The sequence below is a fragment of the Podarcis erhardii genome (genome assembly GCF_964252035.2).
Source record: "Podarcis erhardii genome assembly, chromosome: 2".
NCBI lineage: Eukaryota > Metazoa > Chordata > Lepidosauria > Squamata > Lacertidae > Podarcis > Podarcis erhardii.
In genome coordinates, this window is record NC_138498.1 from 32,354,672 (window position 1) to 32,374,430 (window position 19,759).

A 19,759-nucleotide genomic window follows, 5' to 3' on the forward strand; every position below is an offset into this window, starting at 1 on the left:
GGATCGTGAAGTCAAGTACTGATCGAGGTTCCAGTAAACAGGGTCCCTGCTGGGCCAGACCAAGTGACCACCCATTACACCATCTTGATTCCAAGAAATTGGTAATGTAGGAACCCATATTATACAATTAGGAAACTGACCCAACTAGCTCAGTATTTTCTACGCTGGTAGTATACCCAGCCAGATGGGTGGGGTATCAACATCATCATCTCTCCAGGATTTCAGATGGGAATCTTTCCCATGGCTACCTGGAGATTCCAGGGCTTTGAACCTGGCACTTTCTGCATGTGAAGGAGATGCTCTCTCACTAAACCACATTCATTCCCCTAATGCTAGACATAGGAAGCTGTGTTCTACAGAGTGGCCCATCTAGCTCATTCAGACGGACATTCAGATGTCTCTGAGAAAACTGCAAGCAGGGAATGTTGGAAACCTGTTTTCCTCAGTGTGTCCAGCACCCGGCATTCATGGAAGACAAATGTCCACAGGCACCACAGGTCAGGTTCAAAGGCAGTAAAACAGCTGCTAGGAGGCAAAAAGCAGGGTAGTCCGCTCCATTAATGGCCTACTTGTAGACTTCTGCAGAGACAGCAACTTCTGGGTAAGGCTCAGTGGAGCTTCAGTCTGATCAAGAATTCATTTGTGAGCGCCGAATAATGACAATGCCTCCAGCACCACCCTGACTTTTTAGTCCCCTTCTGTTGTACAGAGACAGCATTTGTGTTTACATATTCCAGCTTTCTCTTAAGGGGTGCTGCTGAGGATGCTTTGCCTGAACTGCCCTCTTCCCCCATCCATACACCAGCTCCAGGACTTGAAAACAGTCTCCACATAGCAGCCATGAAGTGAACAACAGGATCAGGCTACCTTCTTTAGGCTGAAAGGCTACATTCATTCGCAGTCCACCCTCCAGGTCCTGCATGCCAGCAGTGGCTAGGCCACCCCACATGCACAACACACAGCCACCCACCCATTGGATTTGAGAAGTTGGCCATTTGCATCATCACACGGTAGAAAAACTCAGCAGAGACCCCCTGTATGGCATGGAAAATCAGCAGCTTCTACACTAGCAGCAAAAGGGATGCGGGTGGCGCTGTGGGTTAAGCCACAGAGCCTAGGACTTGCCGATCAGAAGGTTGGCGGTTCGAATCCCCACAACGGGGTGAACTCCCATTGCTCGGTCCCTGCTCCTGCCAACCTAGCAGTTCGAAAGCATGTCAAAGTGCTAGTAGATAAATAGGTACTGCTCCGGCGGGAAGGTAAACGGCGTTTCCGTGCACTGCTCTGGTTCGCCAGAAGCGGCTTAGTCATGCTGGCCACATGACCCGGAAGCTGTACGCCGGCAATAAAGCGATATGATCTCCGCAACCCCAGAGTCGGTCACGACTGGACCTAATGGTCAGGTACACTAGCAGCAGGTATTCCTGGCATCAGATGGTGATGGCATGAATGCTCACAGGTCAAGCTGCAAGGAGCTGTTCCAATCAGTCTCCTTGCAGATGGTTCTAACAGCGATCCTCAGTCTCAAAAAGTGTCAAGGGTGGGAATCAGAGAGAAATCCCTTTGGCATATAAGGTATTCATCTATGGATTGTTGGGAAAGAGTCCCAAGTGAAATGTAGATTCCCAAGACATTTCCCCTTCACACGTTTGAGAATGTGCTATCAATAAATGGTATCACTGCAAAAGCTGAATTTCCTAAGCCACCACTTGGCAATTCTTCCCTGTTGAGTCAGGGACAGGATGCTAGCGGCCCTTAAATGTTGTTGAACTCCCTGCTCCCATCAGTCCAGCCAGCATTAAGCAAGGGTCAGGGACGGATGGGTGTTGTAGTCCAGCAACATCTGGAGGCCTTGGATGTTTGAGCCCCATTTCCCCCTACCACACACCCACTGCTCACAGCAAGCTTGGAAGAACTTTGACGAGGAGGCGAAAACCATGTCAGTTTCAAGATTTTATTTTACCGTCAGAAAAGGGGAAGCTGATGATTCCAAATCTGTTACTCCAGATCTTTAGATTTACAGACAAAAACGCATCAAATCAATTTAACCCAAAAGGAAAAAAAAAATCCTGCAAGGGACAGAGTGGGGAAGAGGAGTCGGGGGCAGAGACGTAGCTATGAAAGAGAACCGCGCACACACACGCTTGGTCCCAGTTCTAACACAAGTTTGGGACTCGCAATAGCCCCGCTGAGTTGGGCTGCTGAGCTGGAACGTGCCCACCTGACAAAACAGAGAGCAGGCCCTGAGAGGCCTCCTCTTTCCACGCCAGTGGGGTTTCTACTGGGGGGGGGGCAGGGCTGTCCGGGCATCATGAAGGAGAAGCATCTAATCAAGGCAATAATAAATACTGACAGGCCAGGCACATGATTTCAAAGGCAGAACAGATACATAAGGCATTCACTGCTCTTGAATATTTGTCCATAGCAAGCTCTTTTGTTCGGATCAGGTGAGGAGCAGCTGAGCTGGGCCAATCCTTCTTCCAGCCCTGAAACCCAGGGACTGCCCTGGGACTTCAGGGCTTTGCAGCCAGTTTAGGTGTGACAGAACTAAGATGGAGATGACAGTGGCACTCGTAACTTCCACGCCCACCAACAGGCCCCACCTCCCTAGCTGGAAGCAAGCGCTTCTCTGGCCACAGGGAGCCTGTAAGGGGTAGCAGCTTAAGCCCTTGAGACATCAGCCTCAGCAGGGGGATGGTCTGGCCAGAAGATGCAAAATCAGGAGGAGGGAGGGGTATGTGTTGCGGGACAGGACAGGAGCACATATAAAAAGTGTAACAAGGTCGGGGGGGCCCTCCCTGGAGGATGTATGTTACACACATTAAGGCATCATGGTTACAGGAAACCATCACAAATGGAAAGCCGACCCATGTCTCCGGAGGAGAAGGGGCAGGCCATGAACATGATTGAGCCTGGAAACAATTGGGGAGGGACGGGGGGGGGGGGGCAGCAGGCAGTTCCCAGCTCTGCATGGAATCGATTCCTCAGCACCTTGCCCATCACCCAGAGACAGGAGTGCCTCCGAATCCTCTCCCCTGCAGGCAGGAATATTGCTTCCCCTTCAGCACCTGCCTGAAATGTATTCAAAGTGGGTCAGAAGCAGCAGACCTCGTAATCGGGAGGCCAGAGAAAGGAGAGGGAGCACTTCCACCTCTGCGCTTGGGCCAGACACTGCAGGTTTGGTCAATTTCTTTCAGTGATTCTTGGGAGGAAATATGTGGGGCGCTGAGCCAAAAGGTCTTCCTGATGAGCTTAAGAATGGGGAAGGGGGAAGGGTATCCAATGCCAGCACTTTGGTACAGGGTGGGGGGGTTTTCTACTGTAGCCGCTGTCTGAGCAACTCTCAGGATTTGGCTAGGGAAGGGCTAATCCTTCCACTCCTTCTTGATGTTCAGGTTCCACTCCCAGGAAAGGTGGTCTGTCTTGTCGTCGTCTGTAAATTTGGATCGGATGTTGTAGCTGCCCCGAGCCAGCATGCCCTTGGGGGCTTCCTCCATGGGGGTCAGGAACTCGTAGTCCTCGGCACGTGGCCCGTAGCTCCCAACCATGTAGTCAGTCTTGTCAACTAGAAGGAGTAAAAACACAGACACAATACATGAACCGGAATATCTGAAATACACCCATGACTCTCCAAAGAGTTTTTGTGGGGAGAGGGAAGAGCCAGCCTTCCAAAGCCATTGGAATCACTGGCTGCTGCCGCCTGCATGGTTGGCATTCAAGCGGAAGCAACACATCCTCTGTATCAGCTCAAACACCAAGTTCCAGTTTTATTGAGGTAATGTTTCAAACTAAAAGTTGACAGAACGCTTCTGAAAAACCATTGCGAAGCCCCCCCCCTTTTTTTTTGCTCCGTAAAAAGCAAATGAAAGGTATGGGATCCACTGCACATGACCCCCCCCCCTCCTTGACACTTACTTTTTACTCCTTTCCTGAATGTGTGCTGAATATACTTCAACCCCGAAACAATCTCTTTGTGCACCTAAATAGACAGAGAATTCCATCAGCCAACATGCACTTTTCTCTGACACACAAAATCCTAAAGGCCAGAGCAATGTGCTTAGCGAACCAAAGGCTGACCAATATGACAAAAGACCTCACCCGAAAGGAGATTTTTAGCTGGTATTCAACACCTTCCTTCAGCACAAAGCACTGCTTCTTGAAACTCTCCAGGTCACCTGAACAGCAAGGAGAAGGCAGGAATCAAAGACAGGCAAACTTTCCACTGAGAGTTTTAAAGCAAAGAGCAGCAGATTGATTTCTATGTACTATTAGCATATAAAGCCCTTAACAACTTGGGACCAGTTTACCTACGAGATCCCTTTCCTCCACATGTGTCCATTTGATTACTTAGGATTGGCACCAGTTCTGCAAACTGCACTCTCTCCTAGCCAAAGTCTGGCAGACCTTTCCCAGAATGCAAAGGTGCAGATGTGAAATGAGGCATGTGCCTTTGCTGGGAGACTGCTCTACCACTGGACCGGTAGACTGTCTGAACAGCGAAATATAAATTTGGCTGCTCTGAAACTAAGACTTAGTCTATCTCATGGATCAATGCTGAGCCCTAAGATGACTTTAACACAAGCCTATTCTGTAATAGGCAAGGCGAGCCTTAAACCACATCACAGCAGCAACTGTGCAGGGAAAACTCTCTTCAAATGGCTCTCAGATCTGGCAATGACCTCTTCTCTACAAAACTGGGTGCAAAGCAAATGCTATAGGGCGAAACTGTGTAGTAGTAGATGTTTGTATAGGGCTGGCTATCTGCAGTGAGAATGCAATGTATTGAGATTGAAAGATCCTATGGTGAGCCAGACTAGCCTACCTGTACAGGACTGATCATATATTCTGACCTAACCCACTCACCTGTGAGGTCCAACTCCAAGGGTCCAGGAGCAGTAGCGCAGACCAAAGTCAGTTTTGTTACCACCACGTTTGGAGTGCTGGGATCTGAAAGAGAAGTTGAGGCATAAATACCAGAGGGTAAGCAGACCAGCCCTTAAGTATCTCATTTGATAGCTGCAGGCATGGGCTGCAGAGCAGAGAAGCAAAAAAGCATGGCAAGTATGGATCCACCAATGTACTGCGCAGCAGTCAACAAACCTGCAACCTGGTGAGCCTTTGGGTTGTATCCAATTCAATTCTCCCATTAAGGACCTCTGCCTGTGCAATTGGGCTTGTTCTCCCTCCTTTCTCCCCATGCACCTCCATTCTGGGTTTTCCACCACCACCTCTGCTGAGCAAATTTGGGGAGAGCGAAGGGAAGTCTTATCGTGCAGGCCAAAGTCTTTGTGCTAACAGGTCAACTTCACTGGATACAACCCTTTGTGTCTTCACTTTAAGATAAGTTTACTTAATGTTCTCTTCACAATTGGACTGTACTGAAAGCCACAAGTGGATCCCAAAACTGAGATTAAGAGGAAAGCTTTGTGCCTTTAACTCTTCTGGTTCCCTGGTCCTTATAGTTTCTCACCCCCTACTCACCTACCAGTACTTATTCCCCATCATCTCAGGTACTCCCAAAAAAGTAATTAGCAGTGTGTGTGTTAGAGAGAGAGAGAGAGAGAGAGAGAGAGAGACAAGAGAAGGCTTACACAAGTTTACTCCTGACTTAGTTCTGCTTACAAACCTGTAGAGTTTATTCAAAGTCTAAAGTTCCAGTTTGCAGAGACAATTCCCCCCTCCAAGACCATGGATTTCAGGACTGGGCATCTCCCAAGCTTCTTTCCTCAGGACCTCAGCTCTTGGCTTAGACCAGATGGTTTCCACACCACAACCAAATGGAAGAGGGCCAAATACTTTTGGAGAAGCATGCATGTGTGAGAAAACAGGGCAGGTTTCAGAAGGCCTGCTTCCCTCACACAGTAGGCCCAAGTACGTCCTCCAGGGACTCACCGACAGCGATGGCAACATTTCCCAACAGGGCCTCCTTGTACTTGCGTAAACTCTCATCATCCTTGTCCAGTTCCTGAATCTCCTGGATGCTCTTCTGGGCAGGGGGCTTGTAGTTGACAGAGTGCTCGTCCTCCTCATTTTCAGCTGCAATCTGGGCCAGCTGTTCGGGGGTAGGCTCTTGTTCAGCCATTTCTGCAACTATGACCTATGGGGGGGGGGGAGAGGAGAGAAGGAAGGGACACAAACAAGCACATTAGCTACGGCAACTTGGCTGGAAACAGCAATGTCTGCAAGGGGAAAACCCTTGCCAAAGCTCAAGGAAATTCCCCAGGTGCTGTAATCCTTTAACTTTCTGAGATTTTTGTCTTTGTGCACAGAATTCCTGAAGGAATTAAAGGAGCAGAGACTGAGGTTCCTAGCTGATATGCTCCCCCCCTCCTCCTCCTCAAAAGAGGCACCACAGGATGTGAACCTTTGCACTTTGCCCCCTGCTGCTGAAGTTAAAGAGCTTCATTGCCAGATAGATGTTCTGTTCCACCTCACTCAGGAGCTGGAAGGAAGGGAATCAACCGAGTGACAAGCTTGCTGCTCCACCCTAGTCTTTATCACTGCATGCTAGCTCCATTAGCCAAATTCTGCCCCATATAAGCCAATGGCCCCCCAACTCACACAGCAGGCAGGCTAGGGTTGGCAGCACCTGCTGCCCGTCTGAAAGAGAAATGAAGCCAACGCTAAACAAAGCCAGCGAAGGTGGCTGCTGCTATTGGCTGGGGTGGGCAGGCAGAGGGAGCAGTCATGGAGTGAGGTGGGGTAAGCTTCCTCCAGGCTCTCTCAGGACAGCGAATAGGAAGCTATTACGGTAACCATGGTTAAAGGAGCCTGCTCTCATTATAAAACCCGGTTCAGACACTCCCAACTCCTCTGCAGGCTACAAAAAGCCCTTTGAAGTTGCAACTCATCCCAGGGGGCTCCCTGGAAAGGTTAGAAATGATCTGAGGTGGTGTTCTCAAGCAACAGGGTTTCAAAGGCCTTGGAATTTTCCTTTTGTGCTGTTGGCAACCAGCAAGCTCGGGCCGCTTGTCTTTTTTAAATAAAAAAAAAAATGGTGGTTCAGGGGAAGTAGCTGTTCCGCTGCCACCAATTTTCTTCCTCTTGTGCCTCTCCTCTCCTCGGATTCACTTTGCATAAATATGCAGAGGTCAGAACAAGGGCTAAAATCACGCCAACAGCCACTACGCAGATGCTAAAAGGACCCAATGAGGGGAGAGTGGAGCGCACTTGAAACCTGGAACAAACTCCACACTAACCAAACTGATTAGTTGTGGATGGCCTATTGCTTCCAAAGTACAATCTCATTTGAATAGCGTGAAGGGGGAGCAAGACCAGGCCCTGAGGAGCTGTGACAAACAATAAGTTGAAGTGAAGCCAGGTCTTTTGTCTCAAAGCATCACAAACGGGAAAAAGAGCATCAGGATGCCAGATGAATCCTGCTAAACACTTTTAAAAAAACACAAAAACTTTGGCACTTTATTATGAAATCTTATTGGGTAACAAGGCAGAAAACAATATACTCCCCCCCAACCCAGTGAGCTTTCAAAGGTCTTCTCTGCTCATAAAAAGCTGCCTTATAATGCAGCAGACATTGGGCCTATCTAGTTCAGGGCAGCCTACACTGACTGGAAGCAGCTCTGTAGGGTTTTTAAGCCTGTGGTCTTCCCCAGCTCTGCTATGGAGATGAGTCAGGGACTTTTTGCATGTTCTTCACCACTGAGATATGGCTCTTGAGTCTAGCCCAGCCCCCGGCTGTGCTCTGGGGTCTAAAGTTTGTGTACCTCCAAATTTCAGGACCAGACACCTGGCTGTAGGAACTGCCTCAACAACAGCAGTATTTGCTACTTAGTCCTCTTTGAGTGAAGCACCCGATCTTGCCTGCACCTGCAGGATTTGGATGAAGCAGCAAATCTCAAACTGGGCAAAAGTATGCCAAAGTCAATCAAAACTGTACAGTACAGTCATACCTTGGATCCCAAACGCCTTGGTACTCGGACGTTTTGGCTACCGAACACTGCAAACCCGGAAGTGAGTGTTCCGGTTTGCGAATGTTCATTGGAACCCAAACGTCTGGTGTGGCTTCCACTTGGCTGCAGGAGCTTCCTGCAGCCAAACAGAAGTCGCGCTTTGGTTTCCAACGTTTTGGAAGTCGAACGGACTTCCAGAACAGATTTTGTTCGACTTCCAAGGTACGACTGTATTTCAATTTTCAGGAAGATTTCTCTGCCCTTGTATTTGATGGAGAACAAATGAAAATGGGGGCAGAAATGTTTTTTCACTAATTATTCAATCAGGTAATGGACAGCAGTTCTGGAAGGGATTTGTTCGTGTGGCTTACAGTGTATCTGATGTTTTATGATGTCATAATACGATGTCACAATAATTTTTCTAACCTTGGCACAAGCAGTGTTAGAAACTAAAATATATAAGTTAGGTTCCATACGGCTCCTTAAACCAAGGTTACAGTTGCCAAAACGGAATGTCTAGTTGACATTTTTTGGGCAAGACAGCTCTAAAGTCTTATTTTTCAAACGACAGACTGACTGTGATTATTAGTTAAACATCTGGCTAGTTCGGATTACATTCTTGAGCTAGGTTAGGAGCTTTGTGAACTTACAAGAAGAAAAACACTTTATTTAGAGACAGTCCAGATATATATTGGCGTAATCCTACCTCTTTTTCTTAATGGTGACATGGACCATTTATAACATATGAACATTATTCACAACTGTGAGCAGGGTAAGTGAAGACAATCTACAACAAATTAACTATAATGTCGTTCACTGCTCCTGTTCACGTTGTAGAGAAAACATTTCGGTTCCTGAAATTCATTCTGATTGTGCAGATAAAATATAACCAATAGAATTGTACAGGATGGGGTGTTAGTATGTGAAAACAGTCAAGATCCAAGGATCCCCAGGTGTGCACCTCCAGATGGTGATGTCAAGCGCCATCCTGTCACTCAGGCATCTTCACTTGGTTGCAAGTGGCCGACAATCAGATGCAAAATGCACCTGGCAAATTTTGTACAATGGCCACAAGTCTCCTTGCTTATCCTGCTGAAACAGATATTAACACAGCTACCTCTCTAGAAAATGAAGCTTATGGGTTGTTGTTGTTTTTAACAATTAAGAGTAGAAATGCCAGGATTTCGATCAACTAACCAGGACTCAGCACAGCTGGAACAACTTTTTATTGAAAGGAAGAACTCCACAAAGATGGCTCAATGTGCAAAACTGTATCCTTTATCAACTGGGAAAGTACAACACATCACATAGGATGATCTGTGGCTTCCATCTGCAAGCATGCATAACTCTCAAAGGGGAAGGCAGATGTGGAAGGAACACTCCAAAGGGCAAACTGCATCCATCAGAAAACTCAACTATGTTTGTAACATAGGCCACTTCTGCACCAGACATATAAAGTATGATTACACCACCTTAATATTTGGTCCTTCCTACAAAGGGCTCTGGGAACTGCAGTTTGTTTAGGATGCTAAGAGCTGCTTTCCTCCTTTGCAGAGGTATAATACTCACAACTCCCTGGGAAGAGGGACTGGCTGTTAAACCACTCTGGGAATTGTAAATCTGGTTCCCAGGATTCTTTGGAAGAAGCCATATAAATGATGTTTAGTATGGTGCAGATGTGGCCTCCGTGACTATATGTCTTCAGTATAAAGAAACGCTTGCTTCTCCATAGCAAGTTTCCTCAATTTAAGCTTCTTTCAAAGAGACTGATGTGGTTGTTCTATCTAAGCACTTGAAAAGGCGCAAGTACTGATTTAGGGAGGCTAGGTATTACATGGACACAAACAAGTGCTCCAGACTTCTCATAAACACTGACATTTGCTGAGATACATGTGTCGTGAAAGGGCAGGGCTTCAATCTTTTTACTAGAGCAGTGTTAACTACTACTACTATGATTTAAAGTTGTCTGAACAAACACACTGACCCCTCACCTTTCACAGGGGAGGGAGAGAGAGAGTCAAAAGGCAGAGATTTCCAAGATACCAGGCAGCCAATACAAACAGCCTTCTTCATAAATATTCAGTAGCAAGGCATTGGCCAACACGTTCCTAAGCCAAGACAACTATGTTGAAATGAGCAACTAGGTATGCCCCACTTCAGAAGCTGTGTTAGAAACTCAGATATATAAACTAGGCACCAAGTGGCTCCTTAAACCAAGGTTACAAAATGCACCCGGAGCCTGTCTAATTTTGAACACTGTTCATAATAACCAAGGCTAAGGAATGGGAAATGACCTGGAGCAGTTACCTTCCAGAGGAGGAACACCAACCCAAATTGCCCCTGTCCCTCCTTGCATCATAGAACTGCAAAACATACTTCAAAAAAATTCCAGGAACTGAGGGAGACCTTCCTTGGAATAAAAGGTGTAGGTAAAACTACAGTGGTAGCTCAGGTTACATACACTTCAGGTTACATATGCTTCAGGTTACAGACTCCGCTAACCCAGAAATATTACCTCGGGTTAAGAACTTTGCTTCATGATGAGAACAGAAATCGTGGAGCAACGGGAGGCCCCATTAACTAAAGTGGTGCTTCGGGTTAAGAACAGTTTCAGGTTAATAACAGACCTCCAGAACGAATTAAGTTCTTAACCTGAGGTGGTACCACTGTATACCGGGGAAGGGCAGTTGTCTGCCCCCGCCTTGGGAGTTGTTTTCTTGTGTGCACACAGGGTCCTCAAGCGAGCAGCAGCATTTTCCTTGCTCCAGCTGGAGTGCCCCTTTAAGGGCTGTCAGGACTGGAAGTATAAAATGATGCAGCCCTGCCCTACCACTGGAAAGCAGAAATGCCCCTCCCCTTCCAATCAGGAAGCTGGCTCACTCCCCAAGGGTGTGACCACATGCCATAGACGTTACTGAAGAGCTGCTGCCACTGGCACAGCTCAGCTGCTTTCCTATGTGGGTTAGGCCCACTTACAGGCTTCTGCCTACATCCCACTTCTTTTCCCCTAAAGGCAGCCAAGAAGCAATTTATTGGGGGGGGGGGAGAGAGACTATCAGAAGTACCTATTATACCACCCACGCTAGCATCATGCAGTCCCAAGTTGTGCTGCTAGGCTCACTGTTGTCCCTGCTTCCACCCCAACCCTGTTAAAAGCAGCTAGTAGGATTCATGTGCAGTCTCATGAAAAATTCCCTGCCATACACAAACACAGCCACACACCACCTCCAATCCTGGAACCGACATCCAGATTACAAGTATTGCTGCAAAGCGAGAACCTTGCCATCTTTTATGCACCCCAGAAAACTAAGTGAGGTACACAGCAATAGCAGCAATTATGAAATACAGGGATTGGGGCAATACACACAGAAGTAACCTTGTTAATAAACCCACAAGCCTACAAAAAAATGTTAATAGCGTGTGGGTGTCTTCCCTCCTCTGGCAGTCCAAGGGGCTTTTGTGATGGGCACAGAAGAGGGATGTTGTGACTCTCCCATTCACTTGCCTGCATGCAATTCCTTGTTGCCTATGACTACCCAATTAATGCAAGGCTGCACTACAGAAAAGAGTCAGGCAGACAATGGGTCCACTTGGAGAGAGACACCATCGAAAACATCCCCACAACAGCATACCCATTTCTCCAAAACAAACTGAAGAAAATCCCCACAACACAGGTTCACACAGAAGAAAAAAGTAGGCAAACTATCCCAATCCCCATTAACCCCCCCTGGCCCATCACCCACATATTACAACACACAGCACAAAACCTCCAGATAAAAACCTGGCACTGTCTAAAACAGTGTTTCCCAACCTTGTGCCTCCAGCAGTTTTTGAACTACAACTCCCATCATCCCTGACTAGCAAGACCAGTGGCAAGGGATGATGGGAATTGTAGTCCAAAAACAGCTGGAGGCCCAAGGTTGGGAAACACTGGTCTAAAAGACTTCTATGAAAACGACAAACCCAAAACAAGAAATACAAGCCAAACTAGGGGACACGGAAATACCTTGGCTACCACACCATGCCTTCTTAAACAATCCAGCAGTAAAATCAGCAGCGACTAGGCCCTTGATCACTTTCAAAAACCTTCTCCTGGCAGCAGAGGGACATGGCAAAGGGATGGTATTCACAATATACAAAATACTGCTCCAAAATCCCACAAACTCCCTTAATGCAATCAAAGAGCAATGGGAGCACGACATAGGCTATGAAATTAACTCCACCCAATAGACTAGAATGTGGTCTAAACCTCCCTTTAAATCCGTATCAGCCAAAAGAAGAGAACTCACTCTGAAACTCACCTACAGGTGGTACTTAACACCACGGAAACTGGCGCTGATATGCCCAGGAACCTCACCAAGATGTTGGAGAGGTTGCACCTCCACAGGCACATACCTCCACATGTGGTGGGAATGCCCTAAAATCCAACCCTTCTGGAAAGCAGTCCTACAAGAGATATGCATAATAACTAAACAGGTATTAGAACGCACCCCAGAACTGGCACTACTGAACATCTTCCAAGATCATAATGACCACTCACATACAGAGCTTATATCCTAACCTACTCTCAGCAGCCAGAAGCCTCATAGCCAGTCACTGGAGAGACCTGTCAGGAGTAAACATGGACCAATGGTATCAAATTGTATGAGAAAAGGCCTTACTAGAAAAGCTAACTGAAATAGAAGAGGATGCCTTCACCCCAGTATGGCTCCCCTTTATCACATACACAGGCCAACAAGACAAGAAGAACCCACTGACAGAATACGAATCAGTCTGGCTTACCCAACTCAACAAGCCCTCTCCCCACCTCACAAATGCAAACAAACCCCACTGCAGCCAACCATAGCCACTAACCACACCCTGCCCCCCAATACCTCTCACTACCAAGGAAATGTAATAAACAAATAGAAAGAGAACCTACCCAGTTGACGCTGACACAAAACCCCACACGTACACTATATAAAAGAATATAAGCCTCACCACCCCACCCCTCTTCTTCCCCAACCTTATACTGTACTCAACACAATTGTCTCACAATATATGTAACTGATTTGTAAGAAAGGCAAATCTTTAATAAAAATAAATTTAAATGGGAGGGGGGAGAGAAAAGAGTCAGACAGGAGCTGTCAGAACTGGACTGCATGATTCACCATTCACAAAGCAGTGCAAGCCCAGCAGCGGCACAGAATATGACGACACTTTGCCACCCCTGTCTCCCTGCCCCAGGCCAGAACATTAATCCTCTAAAGACTTCTGTCGATATGAGGCTGGAAAGCCATTTCAACTGCCAGGACTTCCAGGGAAGGCAGACACCACAGCCTGGCCCCACCACACACAAGGGACTATGCAGTCCTAGAAAGCAGACTTCGCTACCAGTACATGCAGATTTGCTGCAGGCGAAGGGGCCATGCAATTGTAGTATAACAGAGAAGGCTTTGAGGGGGGAGGGCAAGCTCATAGGCCCTTGCGAAGGAGCAGCTTCCCTTCACATCAGGTCACAAAATCCCTGCCTGCATTAAGAGGAGCAGCTTCCAATCAAAGAGGAAGGCCACTTTCTAACCAGCCTCTTAAGCCCCTTCCTTGGAGGAAGGGAGCAGTTTACTAAGGGTCAGCAGGATAAAGACCGCCTAGAGGGAACAAAGACCCTTTATCGCCATTTCCTTTTTAAAAAAATAATAATATTTATTAAAATTTTAAAGGTTACAAAAAGAAAAAGTAAAAATACCACATTAAACAAAAAACAAAACAACACATCACAATATAAGAAAACAGAAAAATAAAATCCATTAAGCAAAAACAAAAACACAAGGAAAAATATATAAAATCTCCTCATTACTTATCTTTCATTAGCTTATTTCCTTGACCTCCTCACACCTCCCTTTTTTGTATTCTAGTTCAATTATCCATTTCAGCAAATCCTTTCCCTCTTTTAAAATTTTAATCCTGTAAATTATCTTAATATAATGTAACTTTACTTTTCCTCCTTTCACCAATTAACAGTCAATTATTCCCAAATCCTTTATATCATTTCTGCCAAAATCATATAATATTATTCCAACATCCTTCTAACAATTGTTAATTTTACAATGTTTCTGTAAATAGTCTTTAAATTTATTCCAATCTTCCTCCACCGACTCTTCTCCCTGGTCTCGGATTCTGCCAGTCATTTCCGCCACCTTTATCGCCATTTCCAGGTGGCAGTCAAAGCAACACCAGCAGATTTGCTTTAAATCATGCTCTCAGGCCCTCTGCTCATGAAATCTGCCACAATGGCTGTGCCCAATATCAGAAATAGCCATTCAAGTTACACTTTCTAGTTTTTCCAAGCACAGCAGAGGGGAACAGTGGCACAAACTCTTGCAAGATTGGCGCCACAGTATCTTAAGCAGCAGAGAGAATGAATTTTGGGTGGGTGGGGGAGACTCCCATGGAAATCACGCAGCGTTGTTCAAAATCACAGTAAAGTAACTTGTGCTCCAAAGGACTGCCAGGGTTAGGCTGGTACAGCAAGGCCAAGAGTTTTGTACCATTCTAAAGCAGGACTAGGGAACCTGTGGTCCTCAAGACATTGGTGGACAACAACTCCCATCACGTTTAACCACTGAGCATGCTGCCTGGGGCTAATGGGTGTTGGCATCCAACAAGACTTGAAGGACCATCAATTCCTCACTACTGCTTTATGGTGCCATGACGCCTTTTGATTCCAGCAAATAGCTAGGTGCAAGTCACATGAGCGAAAAGCCACATACATAAACTGAAATGCGAGCATCTATGTTTAACTACAGCAAGCTTTGTTTAGCTTCCCCTGTATTCACCCTGTCTATACTACTAGATCTTTCCATTATCAAACCACAGAATCATATACAACAAGCTTAGTATTAGAACCTTTTGTACAACCTTCAATCTTCTACAGCAGAGAGCATGGGCAGGGCGATGCCTGTAAGCTTGCAGATACATGCAAATCATGGAATTTGGCATGAAAGCAAAAGCCAAAATGAATTCATTAGTGTTTAAAGCACCAAAAGGTTTTGCTTTTGCTTAAACACAGATTAAACAAACTCAGTTACCCCTCTTGTTGGGCGTTCCATTGTTTTAACAGTCATATCAGCACATTAAAAATGTTAAGGATCACCAACAGACCACAATAATATTTAGATACATTGGAACAATTTGTTCATACATGCATGCATAGCCTACACTAGACCATGTAGTGCTAACAGAGTTTAGGTCAAACTTATGAGAGCATCATTTCAAAATTAGTTCATGTTTTCCACATGAACTACATACACTTATTTTTGGAAAATTATTCTATGCCATCTAGAAGGAACAGGAAATTAAAGATGAAAAGAGCAAAAAAAAAAGGGGGGGTATTTTAACGCTATATTTGTGTCCTATCTGAACTGGAAAGTGTGCAAACCTAGGAAGAGAAGATGGGTCAGGAAAAGGGGAATTAACTAGCACTGCAGCTTCAAGGACTATTTAGAACACTTCCCGTACTAATATAGAACTGACAAATTATCTAGGAACTGGAGCACCTCTAGACCTAAATATAGCTCTAGAGCAAGCTGGCATCCTCAAGCACCTGAATTTGAGAGCCACTATCATGTTGACATGATTAACTCAGAGGGGTATAATAATCTGAGCCAATTTTGCATCTGAAGATTTCAGGCAACACCTAAAAGTATCTGAGATTAAAAACAGCCAATTAGTAACACAGAAAAGCTTGCCTGCCCTCAAGTGATTAGGGTACTTAACTACATCCGTAAGGTCCAATTCCCAATTGCTCTCACAGCAAATGGCTCTATATATTCTCTGCAGCATTAAAATGACCATCTCATTCCTTGGTCAGCACAGACTGACCAATACAACACTGGCTATATCAGTCTGTTACATGCCACCCACTGGTCAGACAATGGGTCAATACAATGGTTCAGGGAGGGGAAACCTGCTTCACACACACTTTCATTCATGGGATAAAATCACTATACTGTACAGAGGAAAGTAAATGTGTTTAGCAATCTTTAGTATGAAAGGGTCAAAACTAATGCATTGGGCTCTATTATACAGCTAACATCTTTCAGGAGCAGCAGGGCAGCTTGTTTGCAACTGCCCAGCCGTACTGCTTTCCGGCACTGCTCCCAGTTTCTTTTACTGACAGACCCTCACTACCCATCCAGCCCAAAGAAGCAAAGACTCAAGGTCTTCCAAGAAAGCACAATCCACATCATTAATCAGGCTGCCAGACAGACAGAGGAACATTCAGCACTGCAGGGAAGACACAGGGTTTTGCCACCAGGGAAATTTGCTGCTGATGAGAGGCAAGAACAGAAGCTCCTCACACGAATGGTCCCCAAGGCTGAGCCACTAATTCACTTTGGCAGAAGGTTCCATCTGAACGAACTGGAGATCCCATTAGCCTTAGAACTAATGCACTCTGCTGCAGTGAGGGAGAAAGGGATCAGTGGGGAGTTTGGATTTATCCTTTTTACATGCACAATTGAGCCAGGGGATGCAGGAAGCCATTGATTGCCAGATCATGTAACTCTTGCTGGTTTTGACCACATCTGTTAACATTTCGTACAGAATTGAAAAGACTTTGTTGCTAAAACATTCGCAGCCTTTAAATCCTGATACAGAACTCTTTCACAAACTAGCATTTCATAACCTCCAAACATTGGTGAGCTTTGCTTGAGTGCTCTGAAGTTCTCATACTGGTGGAGAATTAGGCACATTTACCCGCTGTGCAACGTTCATTTGCCACGATGTGTTAGCTGATAGTACAAGTTTGCTAAGCTGCAGCATACACAAGCACTCACCATGGAAACAGAGCAGCAAATATTGACCAGAGTAAAGGCATGACAGGAGTCCTGGCTTTTACTGGTACTGCTACACTGCCAACCTAAAACATTAGGAAGCCCAAACCCAGTAGATCACTGGTGCTGAAAGGTCAGAGTTGTGTGTTAGCTGAGCTCTGAGTGCTGGAACTGAGAAAGTGAAGACCAAGCTAGCAGGACCCCTTACTGAATAGCGCCACAAGATTTGCAAAGCAGCTGAAGCAATCCAGAGTAAAGTAGGTAGATAGACTGGATAACCTGTAGCACACTGGCAGCTAGATCACTTATCAAAGATCCATTAATCACTGCTTGACTGTAGTCACTGACATCCTTAATTACAATTCCTTTATTTCACCCACAGCCTGCCAATGAGGGGGGGGGGACGGACGTACCTTCCCTAAAGCAGAAGAGAGTCATCTTCCTTGCTGAGTTTTTTCATACAGAATGGCTACATCAAGGATAATACTTCCAGCATATTCCTGATGTGATTCACTGAGCATCAAGACTGACCAGATTTCAGTCCCCCGGGACCCTCTGACCCAGGGGCCAATCTTGGTATTCTGGACTTCCCCATTTGGACAGTGAGGCCACCTTGGGCAAGCCACTCTTATCTACCTTACCCCACATGAGTAGGGACAGGGCTTAGCCAAAAGGGTGAGGTCTTGTCATAGCCTGCTTAAGCAGCTTCCGAAGTGCCCAACAACCAGCTGGTTGTCAGGAATTGGAACCCCTGCACAAAGCAGGATCATCTTCCAACATTGGTTTGCAGTGAAATAAGCTGCTGAAATGAAGTAGGAAGGGAACCTTGCTTTTAGCATCACCTTGCTGCCTGCTAGTTCTTCGGACATCATTTGTGACTGTGAAATGTGGCCTGTAGAGCCAAAAAGGTCCCCACCCTAAACCAAATCTTGGCTGATTAGTTGCAGCCTATAAGAGGAAGCCTACTGTGCAACCAGGCTGATTCAGGAAATGTAGCTAAGATTTAGTGCACTCTCAGAAAGGATGCAGACAAAATACATGTTGCATCTAAGCCATTACAGACATAGAATTACTGTTAGAAGGAATATTGTTTTACAGCCTTTTTTGTAATTTATATTCTTATAACTGTTTGCAGGACTGAGAAGTTGGCATTAGATTTACGCATACACCTTACAGATAAGGTATGACTAACTTGTGCAGATAATATTGTGTCTCCCACTCTCAACACTTCTGTTACTAGTGGACGCTTAGACAACAGAACACTCCGTAACAACAGAGTCCAGGTCTGTGGGTGCCCATCCAGCATCTCTAGGTCTTTCCCAAAGACTGCTAGAAGAATAGATCAGCCATTTTACCCCGAAAACATTTTATCAGTGTCATTAATCCAATGCCAAAAAAGTGATACAGCCCTACCTATGGCAACAAAGCCCCACAAATGTATAGTGGTCAAATTAATCCTCTGCATCCAGTGACTTTTAGCCACAAATATGATCATGCTGCCATAAATACGTACCCTATTATCAATCACATTTTGCTATGGAATTAACATTAGCTGCATAGCATGCTGTTGGTCCATAGGATAGGCATTTCATCCACATCTCAATGTGCAGGCAATTAGTCCCAATGTTTCAATCCAACCCTTTGTAAGGCTCTATAAGCAGAGCCAACATGAAGCATATACCATGGAGAGAACAGGCTCAAATAAAGGTTTTGTTAATAAAACAGTTTGAGTAGTGAGCTTCTTTAGTGATTGCAGTATGAACGATCACCCACACCAGGGCTTAATATAAAAAGGAGAGATGCTCTTCAAGCCTGTAGAGTGTTCACATTTAAGACTGCTGAGCTAGAACTCCCATCAGCCCTAAGCAGCATGGTCAGGGATGACAGGAGTCCAACAACACCTGGATAGCACCACACTGGCTTCCTCTGTGCTAAACCTAGAAACAGAAATATATCAACTCAGTCATGGATGAAATGGTACTCTCTGTACAACACTGAGTCCCCCTTACTCCAGGGGGGAAACCAGTGTCAAAATGCCAAGTTTTAGCTCAAATAAAGCCTTGAGCCATACTCAAGCTCAACCATACTCTCTCATACAGCAACTTTCTCAAAGGCCTTGTGTGAAATTTCATGTCATGATACACTGAGCAGGCACTTAGAAAAATAACATTAACACACACTTGCTGCAGGCTTGACTTGAAGGAAATTGCTGAGGAAAAAATAAGAGCTCCTATGGAAGAAAGACCAGGAAGTTGTGAAGGCCAGCAACGCCTACCCAAGCAGCTATAGAGCAGGTAGAGATACACTTTACGCCTATTCCAACAATACAGACAAAGAAACAAAAGCAGTTTATAATGGGAACTGGTCACTTATTATAAAGGAAGGCAGGAACAAGAAATCTGGATATGAACAGAGTAAAAAAAGATCCAGGATTAGCAATCAGAAAGGGAGGTTTATTCCCTCCCGCACCCTATGCCAGCAGGTGCCTTCATGGCAGCACTAACAGGCACGGGAGACTATTAAGCGATGGAAATAAATTTAACTTGCTCTAAGTGATAGCAGAATAAGGAGGAGAGGAAGTCAGCTGCAGAGCTCAATGGACGGCACGCCAACCGAGATGTTAACGGGAGCGCGCAGAGGTCGCCCATTCATAACGCAAACCGGCCCTGAGGGGGGCGACTCCCACTAGGGCGGAAGGGAAACCATAAAACCGCCCCGGAGAGGCGACGGCGAGCAGAAACGGCGGGCAACCATCATCGCCAAAGCGAAAGGAGGGTGGGGTGAAGAAGCCGGATGGGGCGGGGGGGAAATTCGGGAGAAAAGGAGGCTCCCATGCACTGCAGCAGCAGCCCGTCAACAACCCCAGAAGTCCCGACCTCAGCCGCAGCCCCCTTGCCCAGTGCCGGCCTCTACCTTGCGCCGGTGCCGCTGCTCCTGCTATTTCTGCCGCCACCGGTGACAAACGCCGCCCGCCACCGCCCAGATCCACCCCGCGCGCGCGCCCCCGCCCCCACACTTCCGCGATGCTCCCTTGGC

At 46.1% G+C, this 19,759-nt stretch overlaps 1 protein-coding gene and 1 long non-coding RNA gene across 2 annotated transcripts; one reads left to right on the plus strand and one right to left on the minus strand.

The window, feature by feature from the left end:
* Positions 1 to 1,940: 1,940 nt before the first annotated feature.
* On the minus strand, positions 1,941 to 19,757 carry ARHGDIA (Rho GDP dissociation inhibitor alpha). Its single transcript, XM_081849373.1, has 6 exons — positions 19,637 to 19,757; positions 5,893 to 6,097; positions 4,864 to 4,947; positions 4,099 to 4,175; positions 3,916 to 3,979; positions 1,941 to 3,565 (listed from the first exon to the last, which is right to left on the minus strand). Exons 2-6 carry the CDS (start codon positions 6,080 to 6,082, stop codon positions 3,366 to 3,368), a joined length of 615 nt encoding a protein of 204 aa, XP_081705499.1. The 5' UTR covers positions 6,083 to 6,097; positions 19,637 to 19,757; the 3' UTR covers positions 1,941 to 3,365.
* On the plus strand, positions 6,563 to 10,299 carry LOC309334786. Its single transcript, XR_014153273.1, has 2 exons — positions 6,563 to 8,682; positions 9,077 to 10,299. It is a non-coding gene; the product is annotated as an uncharacterized lncRNA (long non-coding RNA).
* Positions 19,758 to 19,759: the final 2 nt, after the last annotated feature.

What these genes read in the sequence shown, in the direction of transcription:
- ARHGDIA (XM_081849373.1), bottom strand. Translation starts at nt 6,082, where the DNA reads ATGGCTGAACAAGAGCCTACCCCCGAACAGCTGGCCCAGATTGCAGCT. An exon ending in CTTGGAGTTGGACCTCACAG is followed by an intron (nt 4,176 to 4,863) that starts GTGAGTGGGTTA and finishes CTTGCTGTTCAG; the next exon opens with GTGACCTGGAGAGTTTCAAG. An exon ending in AGCTAAAAATCTCCTTTCGG is followed by an intron (nt 3,980 to 4,098) that starts GTGAGGTCTTTT and finishes CTGTCTATTTAG; the next exon opens with GTGCACAAAGAGATTGTTTC.